This window comes from Athene noctua, chromosome 3 (assembly GCF_965140245.1).
Source record: "Athene noctua chromosome 3, bAthNoc1.hap1.1, whole genome shotgun sequence".
Lineage (NCBI taxonomy): Eukaryota > Metazoa > Chordata > Aves > Strigiformes > Strigidae > Athene > Athene noctua.
Window position 1 is genome coordinate 75016274 of NC_134039.1, and position 17218 is coordinate 75033491.

Here is a 17218-nt window from a genome sequence, read left to right on the forward strand (position 1 = left end):
TTAAAACCTCTGTTGATCAGATCTCAAGCTAATGCTTTAGACCATGAGGAATGTGTAAGCTGCTGACTTCCTGTGAAAAGAACAGATGTGGCTTGTCTTTGCTTAGCATGGAAGGAAGTCAGTGGTTGAGATACTGGGCAACACTTAAGTACCTTAACAGTTTTTCAGGTTTTCTTGGCATACAAGCCTTTGTTTTTACTGTGTGTTGTATTTTTGTTGTCATTCAGCAGATGAGGTGGAAACTGCAAAGACAGCAAATCTTGTTACATGGATCTAATAAATGATATCTAATGGTGATATTGGGTCTCACATGGTGCCTTATTTTTAAGTTAATCTAAAAAAACATATGCGCAGGGGCTGTGTTAGAACATCTCTGCTGTTCTGGGCTAGTTGAGTGGCAGGATAGGTTATTTTCCCAGACAACAGTGCTACAGGTGTGTTAGGTGCCTTATCCTTATTTCATAGATCTGATATGTTACTAGTCAAGTATCATGTTTTAGGTTTTCTTTAAAATGTTGGTGGCAAGTGTTTTGAAAAGTTACACTTGGCTTGCCAGCACCCTGCAAAATGGACTCCTCTTTCAGGGAAGGGAGTGTGCCAGGAGAGCAGTTATTTAGAGCAGACATCCTTTCCACTGGGTTAATATCCTGTTCAGAGCAGCAGCTCTAGACGTCTTGTGTGGGCCTCCAAAATCTGACTGGATGTGCTTGTGTGTGCTGTGAAGTTTGTATACATTTCCTGATTCCTGCTGCTGATCTAGCTTGAATCCTGGAAGCTGAGGGCAAGAGAGCAAAGGTAAAAGTGCTTTAAGATGCAACTACTTGTATGTATCAGTGGTCAGGGCCTCTGTGACCTTCTCAAATATTGTTAAGTCTTTATCTAAGGATATCTTCTTCCTGTGGAATATAAGTTAAGCTCCAAGCCCTTTTACTCCAAGCTTGGAATTCACTATGTGGGCTTAGGAACAAAGGCTTGGAACTAGTCTACTTTCCTTTTCTTTGGGATTTTAGTTTTGTGGTTGTTTCTTTTGTGTGTGTGTGTGTGTTAAGCTACAGTGCTGGTCTCTAGAACAGCTTATTTCCTTCTCCTAGGCATTAGATTTATATCTTGTTGTGAAATGTTACTCTGACCATCTGCTGAATGCTTTGTCTTATGTTGAGAATATTGTTAATATTCTGGTTTGTCTTGTTTTTTTCTTCTGTTTAGTTTCCTTTAGTTGACTTATTTTCCTTGAGGGGGTGGAGGTAATAGCCTACCTGATTTCAGCCAGTTTAAATGAGCTGTCCAAGATAAAAGGTGACTAGTTATAGAAGAGGAGGTCAGTACTGAGAGACTGATTTTAGGTGTTTTGAGCTGAATTTTTGGGAAGCTTAGGGGCATAAGCAGTTCATCTGCCTAAACTTGGGTTGCTGTTCTGTTGAAAGCAATGATAAAACTTTTCCATGGTGGAGAAGGACAGCTCTTAAAAAGGGTATTTTTGCAGTTCCTGAGGCTTCTAAGGGAAATGTGCTTGGCTCTTCCAGAGATCCTGATGGTTTTTCTTATGCATCTAGAATGAAAAGGATTTTTGTCATCCTTTTGCACTTGCAGATGTATTCTCTGTAGAATAAGGCTTGCTTCTTTCAATCTGTTATGTGGAAGGAAGAGCTCAGTTTTTTGGGAAAAAAGTCTTGGCAAATGCATATTGTTAAAAAATCAGGAAATATAAGTGATTAAAACTTCTTTTTTTAAAAAAATCTGCATAACAAAGAAGTTACCTTTTAGAAATTGGAAGTTTTATACAAAAAAAAAATCATACTAATCTGACATGGCTGAGGTTACTGGAGGTTCTGCAAAAAGAAAAAGGCTTAATAGACTTATTTGTAAACAGTCCCATTTGTGTTTTCCCTTAAAAAAAAGTCAGTCCTATTTTTCTCATTACTTATATCAGAGCACAGCAATTTCTAGAAATGCAGCAGGAGAAATTCTTGGTGGGTGTTTTTGCAAGATTAAATGCCTTGGTTTATGGAATGCCCGAATGAAGGGAAGAAGGGAGAGTGAACATCTATATTGTGCTGGTATGAACATCTGTAAGTACAAACTGTTTTCTAAAGCTTTTTTAAATTCTTCTGGGAGCATTTACATTTATTTAATTGTACATTCTTACACACATTTTACATTTTTTATAGATGGTTTTGCACAGAAGTAATTATGAAATTGGTATATTTAATGTGAGACCTACCTCTGAGTAATACTGCATGCTTTTTCCATTCACTATATTTTGTCTTTTTGTGTCTTTAGGGAAAATGTTGAAAGATTTGTATGTAACATGCTTTAGTTGATCGGACACTAAGTGGATGGGAAGGGCTGAGGTTAGAGTGCAGGGCACACAACCTACCACACTGATTGGCCTGATTTTGCCTCACAGTCCTTATGCACCAAGCTATCATCTTTTACCAATAAAATACATGAGTATAGGGTAAAATATATGAGTATAGATGTAAAATACAGGCAGGATATGTGCAGTGAGATTACTGAAAGCAGAGCTCTTTAAAGTTCCTCAAACATTTTTTCAGAAAGAATGCATTAAATCATTTGCTTACCTTTTGTGTAAGCTGGTGGACCGCTTTTCCAAGTTTTCTGGAGATGTCTTTGCTTCTGCTCGCTCTTGGTTCCTTCCCATCCATTTTACATGACCGATTCATTTCTACCCTAACAGTAATGCAGGCAGCAGCAACTCCTTCTGTTCAGCTAGTACATTCAGTTAGCTACACAAATCTTTGAGAACCTAGAAGGAACCAACTGTGCTGGACTTGAGCAGTTTCTACTGTTGTCCAGGCAGGGTTGAGATGCTGTCAGCACTTGCTGCTTTGGGTGGGTGACAGCTGGAGGGAGAGCTGTACTGTAATAGTTTTGAAGTGTGTTCTGCTGGAGGTGGGAGTCTGGAGCTTGACGCAAAGACTTCTGGTATATCAACAAAAAGAGAAAGTCAAGTGTTTTTATACCACTGCCTGCAAAATCTATACAGGTTAAAAGGTTTCCATATGGGGTTTTTACTTTGTTTTTTAATTGGAGGAGGTGTGAAACACTCATCTGAAGGCTGTGGGTACAGATTATGGTAGGCTGTGTGTATCACATGCACGCGTATTATTTGGAACTTCTATTATGGTGAATACTATGGAAATAATTGTAGTTTTTTAATTATTAAGTTTTTTAATTATTTAAAAGACAATGAATTAAAAGATAATACTTAAGTGAGAATTGCAATGTTGTCACATTTATGGGAGCTCTTCCTTTGAGAACAGTGTTTCTATGTGAGTTGCTAGGCTGGGTGCACACAAAATATTTTTCTTTTGCCCTGGGATTGCATTGTATGTGTGAATTGGGTTTCAGTTCTAATTTTGATGCCACAGATTTAATTAAAACACAGTGATGGTCAGCTCAGAAAAGAGGTCTGCTCTGGGTGGGTTACTCTACCATCTTTAAAGTTCTTCCATAGCAGGGTGAAAAATACTGGTGCGTTTGCTGCCTTTGCTGCTTGAAGTGGAAGGCTTCATTGAATTAAGATGTTTAAATCAGCCCTTTTACACCCCATAGTGTATTTTAAGATCCAGACATGTGGAACTGCACAAATGTTGTGTCCTGCATGATTTCTTCTACAGATTATTGTTCTCATATACAGACCTGTAATTCTGAGCAGAAGTTTCTGTTACACTTCCCTTTTCCACCAAGTCGCTATCCTGACTTTCAGTCTAGGTAGGATTTCTGTTACGGTTTCTAGTTTGGATGCTGGTTTATTTGTAGAGTAGAGATTTAGAAGTATGGGAGGAGTAATGGGTTGCTGCCAGGTACATAAAATAGTTAATCTATAGTTTTATGTGTGTATATATATATTTAATGTGGTAACTTGGGTGCCCAGACTCGAGGCTGTTTGCAGACTGTGTATTTTCAGACTGTTGTAGAAGTAGTAACTGAAAATACTGTAGAGCTTTATATTTTTTTGTATTTATTACTTTATAAATCTCTGCTTATTTTACAACACCCAGTTGAAGCTTTCGTAGCAAGTGCAGTTGTTGGAAAGGGTATGGGAGGAAGCATGTTAGGACCTTCCTGTGTGGCTCTGATGGGTAAGAGACAAATATTTAATGATCTAAACATGGTAGAAGTCAACATATACTTTTGTAGCAACCTTCATCACATCCTGTATCAGTATGCCTGTAAGCATCACTTTCTGATAATCTTGAATAGCTGTTCTCAAGGCGGTTGTGACTATTCAACTTTCAGGAGGGCCGAGACAAAGTAAAATAGGATTATTTATTGTATTTTAGGCTTGACTCTTCTGATGTTTAATAGTCAACCTTTCAAGCCTATAAATAGAACAAGGTATCTGTCAGTTCTCAGTTGTACTCCTGTTTGGTTTGTTCTGGACTGTGTTCTGAGACACCTCAAAGTTATGTTTCTTTTCAGCACATGGTCTATTAGCTTTTCAAACTGTCAGCAGTTGATCATGCTCATTCCCCTTATTTGCAGAGTGACTGTGCATGTTGTGTCTGTTCAGAATTCCATGTGCATGTTTTAACTCTATTAGGAAGTCAGTTCTAATCCTTTTGAACTATTTTTGTAATGTTTTTCATTAACTCATCAAATTATTATATACAACTATGTTTATTGGAAAATGTATAAAAATAAATTTATAATACAGTACATGTTAAAGTATAAAATTCTGTCAGTTAACTATCTGGCTGGTACAAATTTGAGGGTTTTTTAGGATCTAAAAGGTTTTGTGGCTTTTTTTGCTTGCTACTGTAAGTGGCAGTGCCTCTAAGAAATCTTGTGTTCTTTACTGGTTGGTGAATGGTGCCTTGGCTGCTCCTGTTCTAAGCTATTTTTTAGTTGTTTGTGGTTATGAACTTTAAACTCATTGGAAGATCCAAGGGGATATTTTTGTGGTTTGAACTGGGATTTCTGTCAATTTAAAGACTCAGCCCGAAGAGTTGTAGCAGAGCTGAGTCATCATAAATTTCTAATATGTCAGTAGCTTTAGTCTGAATTGTAGTAAGAATGCTAGAAAATGCTTGAGTCATGTGTCTGGCCATGTGAGACTATGGGCAGAAAGTGAAGATCATTAATCGGAGGTTACTTTTTACCTGTGTCCTTACTGAGAGTAGTAGGCAGAATGTCTCCTAGCACTACAGTAGGTGATAGTTGGTACAGGACCAAGACAAAGATTTAAATAATGTTTTGGAGCTGATGACAGGAATAGCTGGGCTGATCTCTCACTGCCGAACAAGTAGTATACCTGCAGCGGGTTGATACTGCTCTGACTCTGTGTGCCATAGAATGAGCAGTAAGATGCTGTGTTCTAGTCCTTCAGTTGAAATATCTAGGAAATGCAGTCCCTGTTCAGGCTCCTCTGCACTGATCTTTTCTCTGTGCTCCTGCCCCCCACCACGTGCTCCTCAGCTCTGTTAAGTTCTGATGACTTAATTCTCCTAAAGTGAGGAAGTGAAAACTGACTTTAATTACTGGCTGCAGTTAAAAATGTTTGTCCCTTCCTGTTAGTAACTGTCAGCTAGAAAACTGGGAAAAGAACAATTGAGTGTTACTCCCTTCCTAATCATTTTGGGGGCTATAACCTCAAGGTAGAGAAAGACTGCTCTAGTTGAAACAGCTGAATGAAATGAAAGCTTTGTGACCTCTGCTTCCGTAAAATTTCAGATCAAATGATCTCATGGACAAAGCATAAGGCAAAATAAACTTCAGGTAACTTCTGAGTTTTCTTCTTATAAAAAAACTCTCACTTGGAAGGAGTGTGTAGTTACCAGAGTACAGGCTGTCTAGCATCAATTTAAATTCTAATTATGTATCGTATAGTAATAATAGATCATTGTCTTATTTGCATCACATTCAAACAATTCTGAATCTCAGTCCTTAGTAATAGGTGCAGTGCTGGGAGTGACAGGAATGTTATGGCACAACAAGAAATAAATTTACTGAGTTGTCTTGAAAGATCTGCCTGTCATATGGATGTATGCATCGGCAGAATATTTGTGGTACGTAAGGTCAGACTTGCCTAGAAGGCGATTAAAAGTTGTTTAGAAGTAGTTCTGTTGTTGCTGGGTATGTGTATGCGTGAACAGAATGAATACAGATTTCCATTCTTTTGCCTTTAAAATACAGGTCGAGTTTTATAACTATCCTAGTGCAGATACTGCTAGCCAAATAAACAAAAGCAAAATGAAAATTTTGCTGTTCTTTGGTCTTCTACACTCTAGTATAAAGTGTGAGCTCAGTCTGCTTTTTAACATCAGACCAAGGGGAAAGCTCCTGTAAAGGTCTAAGGTGCCGAGGGTTTTTCTTCCCACCTCCTGCCCGTTACTCCTCATTCTTGGAGTCCCAAATCTCTGATTCGACTAAAAGACTTTTTTAATACAAGTGAAAATTCCTACTTCTTTTGTGTTTCTGAATCATGCAGTGGAAAGAGGTTTTTGTTTTGTTTACAGGTGTTTCAGTAGCTGTGCTTGTCTAAATGCATCTCAGAACACAGAGACAGAAGATGCCATACACTTCGAAATGGCTACTGTCTTGGCTGAAATTAGATTGCAGCAGTTGTAGGTATATATGTATGTATGTGCACATCTTTATGGTGGTTGTTGGTGAAGAGTCTCTCAAACACCTGTCTTGAAGGTTTTGGGTTGTGAGTGTGTGCCTCAGTAGTAACTACTTGAGAAGTGAAATATGTTTGCTTACATCAAGCACTGCAGTGCTGCTGCCAAATCTTGCTTAAAACAAAGCTAGTTTGAATATCTCAGTCTTAAAGCGTTTGGATCTTTATTTAGCCTTTTAGATTGCTTGCTTACATTTTTACCAAATTCTCTATGTCTGCTGTGAAGCAACTTGGTTACTACCCTAGGGAGATGTTGAAGGCAGCTGTTCTTTTTTGGTGTCTGTTAGCTAAGTGTCAAAGCAGCATTATTGATTTTGGAATTTTGCAGCATTTTCTTTAAAGTATTTTGATATATGCAGCAGAGGAGTGACTGAATGAGTGTGTTTCTGCACCTCTCTACAGCTAATGCAAAAGAAGAATAAGTTGAAAGTACTTTACTGGGCACTACTGATACAAATCCCAGTATTTCAGCAAATGAATTCCTTTTGCTGTTGAAGTCTGCAACTTCTGAGCAGCTTTAAACACCTACTTCAGAGTAAAACTTTGAAATTCAGTAGAGCAGGAGCCTTAGGCTAGAGGTGTGCTGCCTCCTCATTCTGTGAAATTCTATTCAAGCTTTGCTGAGAAATAATACTTACAGAAATCAGTTTTCCATTTCGTGTTTGTATTCCTCAGGAAAACTTTGGCTATGTGCTAAAATAATTGAACACAAATATTCTGAAGTTGAGCATACACTTATGTCAGAGCAGTGTTGGGAACAAGCACTGTGCAGCTACCACCCACACACTCACTGTAATAAAGGTCAGAGGGAAGAAATGGTAGTCTGATCCATATTGCCGTTAAATATACTAGAATGTTACCTTTTAAAAGGTAAATTGTTTAACTTTAATGTTGAATTTAAAAGCTCAAGTTTTTTGTGTTAGGAATCCTTCTATTAAGGTTTGCTAGGAACTTGGTTGTATCTCATATACGTGTTATGGTAGTGTTTTGTGTGGTGGCAGAATTTTTTTTTTTACCCTTAAAAATCCAGCCTTGTTCAGTGCTCGAGGTGGATAGATGAAGGTGTGGTGGGCAGTGTAGCTAAGCAGATCAAGCGGTTTGCTGCCACTGATGAGGGGTAGGTCTGCTACTCCTCGTTGCCTGCTGTCCGTTGTTTCCATGCTCTAGTTCCTGTCTGACAATGCTGTGAACTATTTCTGTTCACTACTCTAGCAGCAAAGTGAGTAGTGTTCTGCTGAGCCATCAGGATAAGTCAATTTACTGCATAATCAAATGATCATCAGTCAGGACCAAGAATGGTGCAGGACTGTGTCAGGAGCAGTCGCAGAGGAGAGTGGGGAGTTGGACTCTACCCATCTCTGGCAGTGAGCTCTTAAATTGCCCCAGCTGTAACATATATCGACATTTGAAGGCCAAACAAATAATTATGAAAACTTTTTTTACAGTCTTTTAGTATTCAATTTAATATTAGAATATAAGTATAATTTTCTCTACCAAATATGGTGTCTGAAGTATCTAAAAATTATTTTTCTTAAGTATGTCATTTGCTGACAATGTGCAAATGAAGTAGAGTTCTTGACAGAATTTGTTGTGTGTATCCAGTAATATAAGCTTGTGTGAATTTGAAGAAGGCTCGAAACAACTAAGTATTTCTTGAAGTCGTGTTATCTTTCAATTTCTGCTTGACATGCTTTTAAAGACCTACGTTTTACTTTTGTTGGTATGTAATTTTTGGTTTTGAAGTCTTCAGTAATATTTTGAAAAAATCCCATTTGGAATCCTCTTTCTCTTCTGACTTCTGTGTTTTAAGGCTTTTTTCATCTCCAGCAGCATCAGTAGCTCAGACCCTTAAAGAAGGGATTCATGTGTAGTGTCTGTCCTTGGGAGACAAAATACTTTGTTTTTCTCTCTTCACTGTGGCAAGTTTAGAGGTCTATGCTACTGACCATCATAGATCTTCTGATGTTTTTTTGCTATACAGCCTTTTGTTCCTTTAGTGATTGTTGCTCTCTTGTTCTCTTTAATTCAAAATTAAAAATGGCCTTAGTTCTAACCTTTATGGTATATAGTGATCCAGAGAGTTGTGTTCAGAGATGAAAGGCTGCTAGCAAATATTTATTTGGTTCTAAATTGTGCGCACTGTCTTTGCAACTTCTCATGATTTAGGAGTGTACTGATGGCATAAGCCTTATACTCTGTGATCAAAAAGTAAAAGCAGTCCATATTATTAAAATATTTGTATTTAAACCTGAACAGAAAATTTATTTTGGAGCTGGAGGGAGGACTGTGTTGGATACCAGAAAAAGAATTATTTTTATCCTGTGGTTAAGAGCTTTTTTCCCCTTCTAAAGGTTTCATGGAGATGGTGTGAAAACAAACACAGAATTATAAATGTTCTTCATTTTTAAAATGTCTCAGTTAATCCCTCTTAGAAGGTTTTGAGTACTTACGTACCAGTATACCAAGCTAACTAAAATGTTTTTACGACTGGTTTTGAGTGCAAATCTTTTTGGATATGTTTGTGAACTTTGCATAATTTGACACTGATTTACATTCCATTTATCTGATTTTAATTGTGTATGTTATATTGGTTTTTTTGTTGTTGATTCTGTCTTAAAAGCACCACTGCTGTTTGAGACCATGGCTTTGCTCTTTTAAGTGCTGTTTACTGATGATTAGAATAGACTATTTCAGTTGAAAGGGACCTACTACAATCATCCTAGTCCAACTGCCTGACCACTTCAGAGCTGACCAAAAGTTAAAACACATTAAGGGTATTGTCCAAATTCCTCTTAAACACTGACAGGCTTGGGGCATCAACCACCTCTTTAAGAAGCCTATTTTGTAGTTTAGTAGTTCTATAACCTTAAAAGTGGGGGTTTGATTGTTTTGTTTTGTTTTTTTGCATAGCTGCATCTGTGAAATAATTTAGGTGATGGATTAAAAACCTGCCACCACATATTACAGAAGGAGTTGAGTGAAATTGACTGTTAGTGAGTAAAACTTCCTGGAAGATATAATCAAAGGGAGGGAATGGGACAGATTGAAAGGGGAGATGAGAGAATCTTTGTTCTTGTACTGTAGAAATGGGACTCAACAATTTTTGAGGTAGTTTTGCACAGATACAGATTCATAGCCATCTTTTGTGTAAGTACTTCACATTTCAACTAGTAATAATGGAATGTAATTTAATAGCTGGATGTATAGTTTATAATCTTCAATATTTTTAAGGTTTTCTTTGGTGATTATAGACATGCTAAAGTATAAGAGCGCAGTCTGGGTCTTGCTATAGTAAATATCTTCTTGCTTTAAATTTAGAAGTTGTTGTATTTCTTGCCAGTTATATTACTTCTGCTTGTACTCCAATGAATATGTTTCCATCCTTTCCCTTCGATGTATGAAGTCCCAGATCTGAGTGACTAGTCCCTACAAAAATCTGAGCTCCATCGGAGAACAAGTGAAGTGGGTTGACAAGTAACCCCTGCTTCCATCTGCCTCGCCTTGCTGCAGCATTCAGTTCTATAATACTGTATTTTCTATATTCAAAGTAATATAATGTCTGGAAGTGTTTGACTTCTTTATGATATCCATCAGTATAGCAATAATTTTCATGTTTAGAGTGAAACAATTTTAAAATGGCAAGTTAAAGCATTTTGAAATACCTGTAGACTCTTGGATACTTTCTAGTTGTGTATTTCTGCAGTCAGGAGGAGGGAGAAAATGTCTATTCTGTAGTCTGTATTTTGAGGTTTGGATTGAGACTTCTAAGCCTATAATATGGAACTTCCCACTGTCATAAACAGTTTCTTTGTTTTTAATATATCTCCCCCCCCACCCCCCCACCCCCCCCATCCCCCTGGAACTGGTGCTGTAATGACACCATTACGGTATGCCAGAATGTGAGCAGTAGGTGATATTTTTTTTTTTTCAGGCGATGCCATTTTCACTCCAGTACCCTGGCATCCTCAGTGAACTATTCTCAGGATTCCTCTAAGGTTGAGGTGATTGGTTGTACATGTGTTGCTGCTCTTTTTGGTCTTTCTGTGCACACTAGATTTAAAGACTTTTGTGGCAGAAGGAAGATGTTAACAAAGAAGTCGTGAATATTTCATCTACTAGATGAAGCAGTCCTGTTAGAGACCCATGCTGGTTTTACAATAAATTTAGCCTAATCAAAGGATGCTATTTTCGTGAGGATACTGTGTCTTTTGGCAGTTGAACTTGGTTAGCTAAAAGTGAAATTGTGCTCACAGAGTATGCTCTGTTAAATCTTATTTAGAATGATGGGAGTCTTTGTAGCTCTTAACTGTGTATTAGCTTAAGAAATCCTAGAGCCTACTTCCTTGTTTGGGTTAACTTGTTCCCCCTTAGATAGAAGCTAGAGAGGTAACTAGCTTGCCTGTGTCCACTTCAGAAATCCTGGAGGTATGTAGCTGTTGTCAGAAACCTCAGGAGGCTCAGAGGCAAGTGTCTTTAATTGCTTGTTCTCCTTTCAGTATCTGCATCTTCTATATTCAGACTTCTTAATTATCAGCATGAATGTGTGATTCTATGCACCAACTGTTGTGGGGTTTTTGTGGTGTGTTTTTTTTTTTTTTTTTTAAGGACTCTTGTGAATTACTTGGGCTGAGGATTGAAAGCTGAAAATAGTCTACTACAGCATAGTAGTAGAGACTGGATCATTTCACTCTTGGGAATTTCAGATTCCTTAGAAATCGTGTATTTCATTGCAAGACTAAACTTAAAAACTTCTGTGTCTGAATCTGCTGATCTTAAATTGCTTGTTGTGAATATAATTTTGTGCTATAAAATGCCCAGTAATTTGAATTATCAAATTGTGAAATTATTTAAACTACTAGACTTTAGGGCAGTGTAGTGACAGAAGGTTTTTTTGGCTCCTGTGTTTATTACTTGCAAAAACTCCCCAAAAGCACCTGAAGAAAAACACCTTAAAACAAGAGAGAATGTTTACCACAGAAGTCACTTGAACACATTATCCCCAAATGAGTACTTTTTGGCTTTAGGCCATTAGTTTGTTTTCAGTTCAGCTTGCATATTATATAAACTTGAAGCTAGTTTCTGTTTTGTGAGATTTTGGGTTTTGGTGGTTGGTTGTTTGGGGGTTTTTTGTTTCTGCCTTTTATTTTAGGAAGTATGGGGTCAGTTTTTAGATATTTCCACATGTATTTCAACAAATTCTGGAAGAATGACCATGTAAAGCCACCTGACAAGGTAGACTCTGGCAGTGGCAGCTTGTGAACTGTTTGCTGATGATGGTTGATACTCACTGACGGTTTGTAAACCCCTTATTTGGCACTGTTTGTTGACAACTGATCTCTGAACTTTCTGGTATAGTAATTGCTGATGACCAGTTAAAGGGTATGATTAAGGATTGTGACTCATCTTGAAAACAGCCTTGGAAAACTTCTTTTTTTGTGGTTTCTTCCCCTTCCCCCCCCCCTCTAGCTTATTTGCCAGTCATAATGTGAACATGGCAGGTATTTCATACTACTGATTTTCAGTAAGATACACATTGTGACCCTCAGTATTGGTCTCCGGTCTCTGTGTGCCATGGTGAGGGCTTTGATAACTTTGAATCCTGATCTTTAAATACATATTCTGTATATGAAGATATTCAAAAGATCTTTTTTCCCTCTCAACAGGTGGGAAGGAGAAACCAAAAACCAATGCAGAAGAGCTACAGATTAAAAAAGTTAAGAAGAAAAAGAAAAAGAAACATAAAGAGAATGAGAAGAGGAAGCGTCCAAAAATGTACAGCAAATCCATTCAGACCATCTGCTCAGGACTGGTTTCTGATTTTGAGGATCAGGAAGCCAAAGGCATCATAGATGATCATCTTAAGGATTTCAGTGGGAAAAATGTGGATCCCAAGAAGGACTGTGAGTCCAAGATACCAGAGAACAGTGAGTTTCCATTTGTCTCGTTAAAGGAGCCACGGGTTCAAAATAAACTCAAAAGGTTGGACACATTGGAGTTCAAACAGCTGATTCATATTGAGCACCAGCCTAACGGAGGTGCATCAGTTATCCATGCCTACAGTAATGAACTCTCCCACTTATCTCCTGTGGAGATGGAGAGATTTGCAGAAGAGTTTGTGGGTCTGGTTTTTAGTGAAAATGAAAACTGTGCAGCTTACTATGTTATGGGTATTGTTCATGGGGCAGCTACTTATTTACCTGACTTTTTAGACTACTTTTCGTTTAATTTTCCCAATTCACCAGTGAAAATGGAGATTTTGGGAAAGAAAGATATAGAGACAACGACTATGTCAAATTTTCATGCTCAGGTAAGAGGTTATACATTTTACTTTCTAAAGTCATGTAATGGTTTCAAACAAGTGTGAATGGGTTTTTTTTTTTAGAATACAGTTGCTATTAGCTGTGCTGTGTGGATGATACAAAAGACTAGGAATAAGGGAACTCTATAAGTATTGTTAGTTCTGCAATATTAAAGATAAGGAGCCTGTGAACTGAGATATAAAGTTGGACTTCATGGGGGAGGGGGAATGTTTGCATGCCTGTGTGTGTAGGTTTCTTTGGATTTGTTCCTGTAGCTGAAGTGTAACTGTGAAGTTTTGGAGGCTTAAAATGATCTAGCTGTGGCTATTTGGGCATCTGAACTGTAGTTTATCTGTATGAACTTCTTCATGAAACTGAAATGCTTTAGATATTAGAACATTATACATACTATGTATGTATTATTATTATACATACTATGTATGTACTATTAGAACAATGTTATACATAAAAACTTGTGTAGGGCACAGTTAATTAGTTGTATTTGTAGTTTGAGGCTTTTAAATCCATCCTGAAAGGAAAACTTAATGGTGATTAATGTAGCTACCCATTTGATACTTACCCATTTCTCTTCAGTTATAGTCTCTTAAAAGCTGGTAAGTTATGTGTCAAAATGGCAGGCAGCTTTTGAATCTTTTTTTAATTTTATTTTTTATTTTCCAGAGTGAAATGACTGTATGCTCTCTTAACAACAGCCACTGATTAAACATAACCTCTGCTATTTATTAACTTACTGTAGGAGACACATTACTGTTGCATATAAATTATTTATATTTCAGGTCTTTTAAGTTGAGGGGAAAAAAAGATTTCTAACTCTATTAGATTGCCGCCTTGGTGTTGAAGGTATTACATAAAGCCCATAGAGATATTCTGAAACAATTTATGAAAAAACTCAGTCGTTTTTCAGTATATCAACTTTAGCTCACCATTGCCTGTTTAACTCCCTGTTGGTGATTTTAGGTGTTGTATGGGACACCCTTAAACTATTTTAATCTTCACTTTTTTGACAATTATGAAGAGTTCAAGTGTAAGTTATACTGTCATCTTTATCATGAAAAACATGCTTTTCTTTGGCTAAATATTTGCATGGAACACTATTGCATTTATTGACAGATTTTAGGTATGTGTTATCCACAAGGATATGCAGAACTGCAGTGTTGCTGCAAGAGAACATTTGCAGTGCTGGTTAAGAGAACGTCCACCGCCATGAAATATGAATATTCTGTGAAATATATTTGCTGGGTTTTTTTCAGTCTGTAAACTGAAGCATTACTTTAATAGTAAAAAAATCACAGAACATATTATGGGCAGCTGCCCAGAGCTGCTCTATCTTAGGTTATTTTATATTAAAAAAAAAAAAGCTGGATCTGTCCTTAAAAGTATGTTCCTTAAGTCCATCAGCCTGTTATCTTGGGCAGCACACTAGCTGAGTAGTAGTATCTGCCCTAAAGAAGTCGTTAAAAGCCCAAGTTTTATTTTTGCAAATGATAATGGAATTATTTTACTGAAAGGATGGATTAACTTGATATTACAATGGTATCATCAATATCTGTAGTTAAATCAGTTCTGAGATCATTGGGGTTGACAACATAATTTCCTGGTTTTCTGTAAGTGAAGGAGGAGCAGAGAGAGAATGTAGTAGATGAAAGGAGCCAAACTGTATTATTACAGCATTCAAGTGGTCAGCTTCATAGTCTGTCTTCTAACCTATACTTTACTTGCCTGGATGTTTAGTTTTGGTATCTTCTTTCCTTTGTTTTCTCTCAGTTTTCCAGTTAGCTTTTGTAGTGTTTTATGACTTGTCAGAGTTGGTTGCTTGTCAGAAAACACTTGGCTCCTTGTATTTTTGCAAACATAAATGGTGTGGTGTGTATAAATAATGTATACAGGCATACACCAGCCTTATTCATACCATTTTCTGTGCAGCATTGCTGTTTCCTGGAATATTTAAGTCAGTATTTTGGTTGACTAACTATTGATTATATTTTTTCCTTTATTTTTTGGTCTTATTCTGGCTGCTTATTTTGTATTACTCGGGTGATCTGTTAAGATTCTCTTTAGTATTCTCCCTTCTGACTGGGACCAGTATCAAAGGTGTCTGGGAAGGAGTATGAGCGTCTAGTTGTCACAGTGATACTGTGTCAGTGCTCATCCTTCAGGGATGTGAGAGGACCTTTCTGAATCTGAGTTGTGAATTTTGTGAATTTTAACCTTCAGCTGTGTCATTGTGTTTAAACTGCGGATTCATTAGTATCAGTTACATCTCTTTTTTTCAGTTTTCTGCCTCTGCTTTTGGTCATAAAAGGTACTGAATGATTGCATACCTTGTTATGTTTTGTGCAGATTGATTATCATCTTCTGACTTGTTGACTTCTTTATGAATCTTTTAAAGGGATTCTAATGTGTGATTGCAGTATATTTCATCGAAATTTAAAATGTAGTTTTCTGTTCCTACATTGCAAAAGCTCAGTGCTGCTGTGCTCCCTGTTGTCCTGAGCTGTCTGAGCAATGTGTCTAGCAGTTGTTGTATAGTCTCAGTTGAGAGGCAAGTTGTTTTCTGATGTCAAAGTAGGCACTTAGTTTTATCAAATCTGCTTTGAGTATCTATCTCAACCTTTAAGAGACTTGAGTATTCTGCTAATTTTCACTAAAACACTGAAATGAGGCTCACTTTAGTACATGAGTCTTTTTGGTTTTTTTGGGAACTCATTGTAGCTCATGTAATCAGTCTGATAAACGTAAGTATTAAAAAAGATTTTTAAAAGTATTAAAAAAATAGGAAAAGGAGGGATGAGCTAACCTTGACATGGAAAGTGTTATAGAGTATTTAACCAGAGTTTTTAATTCTCAAGTTTGATTATTTCAGAAATATTCAGTAATCTTCCACCTCCTGTTTTGTAGCAGATAATTTTTTTAGTTTTAAGTAATGCATATTTTCAAGTCACTTAGTTCTGTGGTAAGAGGCGGATCCCACAGTAAATTCTGTTGTCGACATCAAAACTGTTGGGGTCCTCCTGAGTCTATCTGGAAAGTCTTCATCTTTGGGTAATTTACTTAGCTTTGACAATTGTAGAGTTGAAAATAAACTCCTCTCAGCTTCCCAATATACCTGTGTCAACAAAAGTAATGTAGTTTCACTTGTCAAGAGATTAGAAGTTGACAGAAGCTTGTGGAAATAGTTAGATTAGGCACGGGAGAGAGGTGTTGGTGTTGGAACTTATTCCATCTCATCAGAATTAGCTTTTAAATTTTTGGGGAATGGAGGAACTGGGGAGTTTCTCAACACCTAGCTTGAGCCTGTGTTTAAGTACTCCTTAACTGTTAAATTTTTTTAGGTTAGTGGAACAGCTCTGTCTCTGTGAACTGTCTGTAAGGCTTAGTCAGACTGTTTCTGTAATTGGGCAAAATTGAATTAGTTGGGGTATCCTTGTAGCCCGTAAGTCACTTTTTCAGGCAGTGGAGAACTGTCTGCTGCAGGTACATCCCTGGGCTCCCATCATTTGTGTAGATGGCAACAACTGTATCAGTTACCTGGTAGCTATGAATCTTACTTGCCAGGCTCTTAAGAGGAATTCAAAGAATGTTAATAATAATCTTTTGCCACCGACTTGCAGCTTACATCAGTTCAGTTAAACTATGCAGTGCTGGGCAAGTGCGTCTAATATTTTGAATGCATTACTGTGTCCTCATGCTGGGCAAGTGTAAATTTTTATTGCCTTGTTGAAACCCCAGAATGCACACTTCATGTTTAACCATAACAATGCTTAGTGGATTGATTTTTACTGTGCTTTAGTCTTACCCCAGAGCCAACTTCCTAGTACAGGTGAAGTAAAATGCTGAGCAATACCCAACAGTTCCTGTGCATCAAGACAAGGTTGACTATTTTTAAGCTGTATCTGACAAATGATGTGTTTGTGGATATCTCTAATTGATACCACACTTCCCAAAGCAATACATTGAAAAAAATTTTTTTTTTCCTTGTCCTCTTATGTTAATCCTCCTGCCAGTCCTTTTATTCTGATCTTTGGCGGACAATGCAGTTTATGCTTTTCTTTCAGGTTCTCTGTATTTGAAGATTGTTTAACAGCTCCTTTTTTTCCCCCTTCCTTAGGTTAAGTAATTCGAGTTACTTCAGTCTACCATTCATATGTTATATCCTTATCGCTCTTACTGCTCTCCCCTTATGCTCTCTTCAGTCATTCTTATATTTCTTAAAATACAGTACTGAAGATAGATAGTGTCTGCCTGGTGTATT

General features: G+C 37.3%; 1 protein-coding gene across 3 annotated transcripts in view; it reads left to right on the top strand.

Annotated features, from left to right (window-relative positions):
• The window catches only part of RSBN1L (round spermatid basic protein 1 like), a 52124-nt gene that overhangs the window by 16508 nt on the left and 18398 nt on the right, over positions 1 to 17218 (top strand). For 2 of the 3 annotated variants that reach the window (XM_074903391.1, XM_074903390.1), the window contains one exon: positions 12310 to 12953. In XM_074903391.1, coding sequence (XP_074759492.1) covers positions 12310 to 12953 — 644 coding nt within the window. The remainder of the gene's footprint in view (positions 1 to 12309; positions 12954 to 17218) is intronic. The other variant, XM_074903392.1, reaches the window with a different exon arrangement.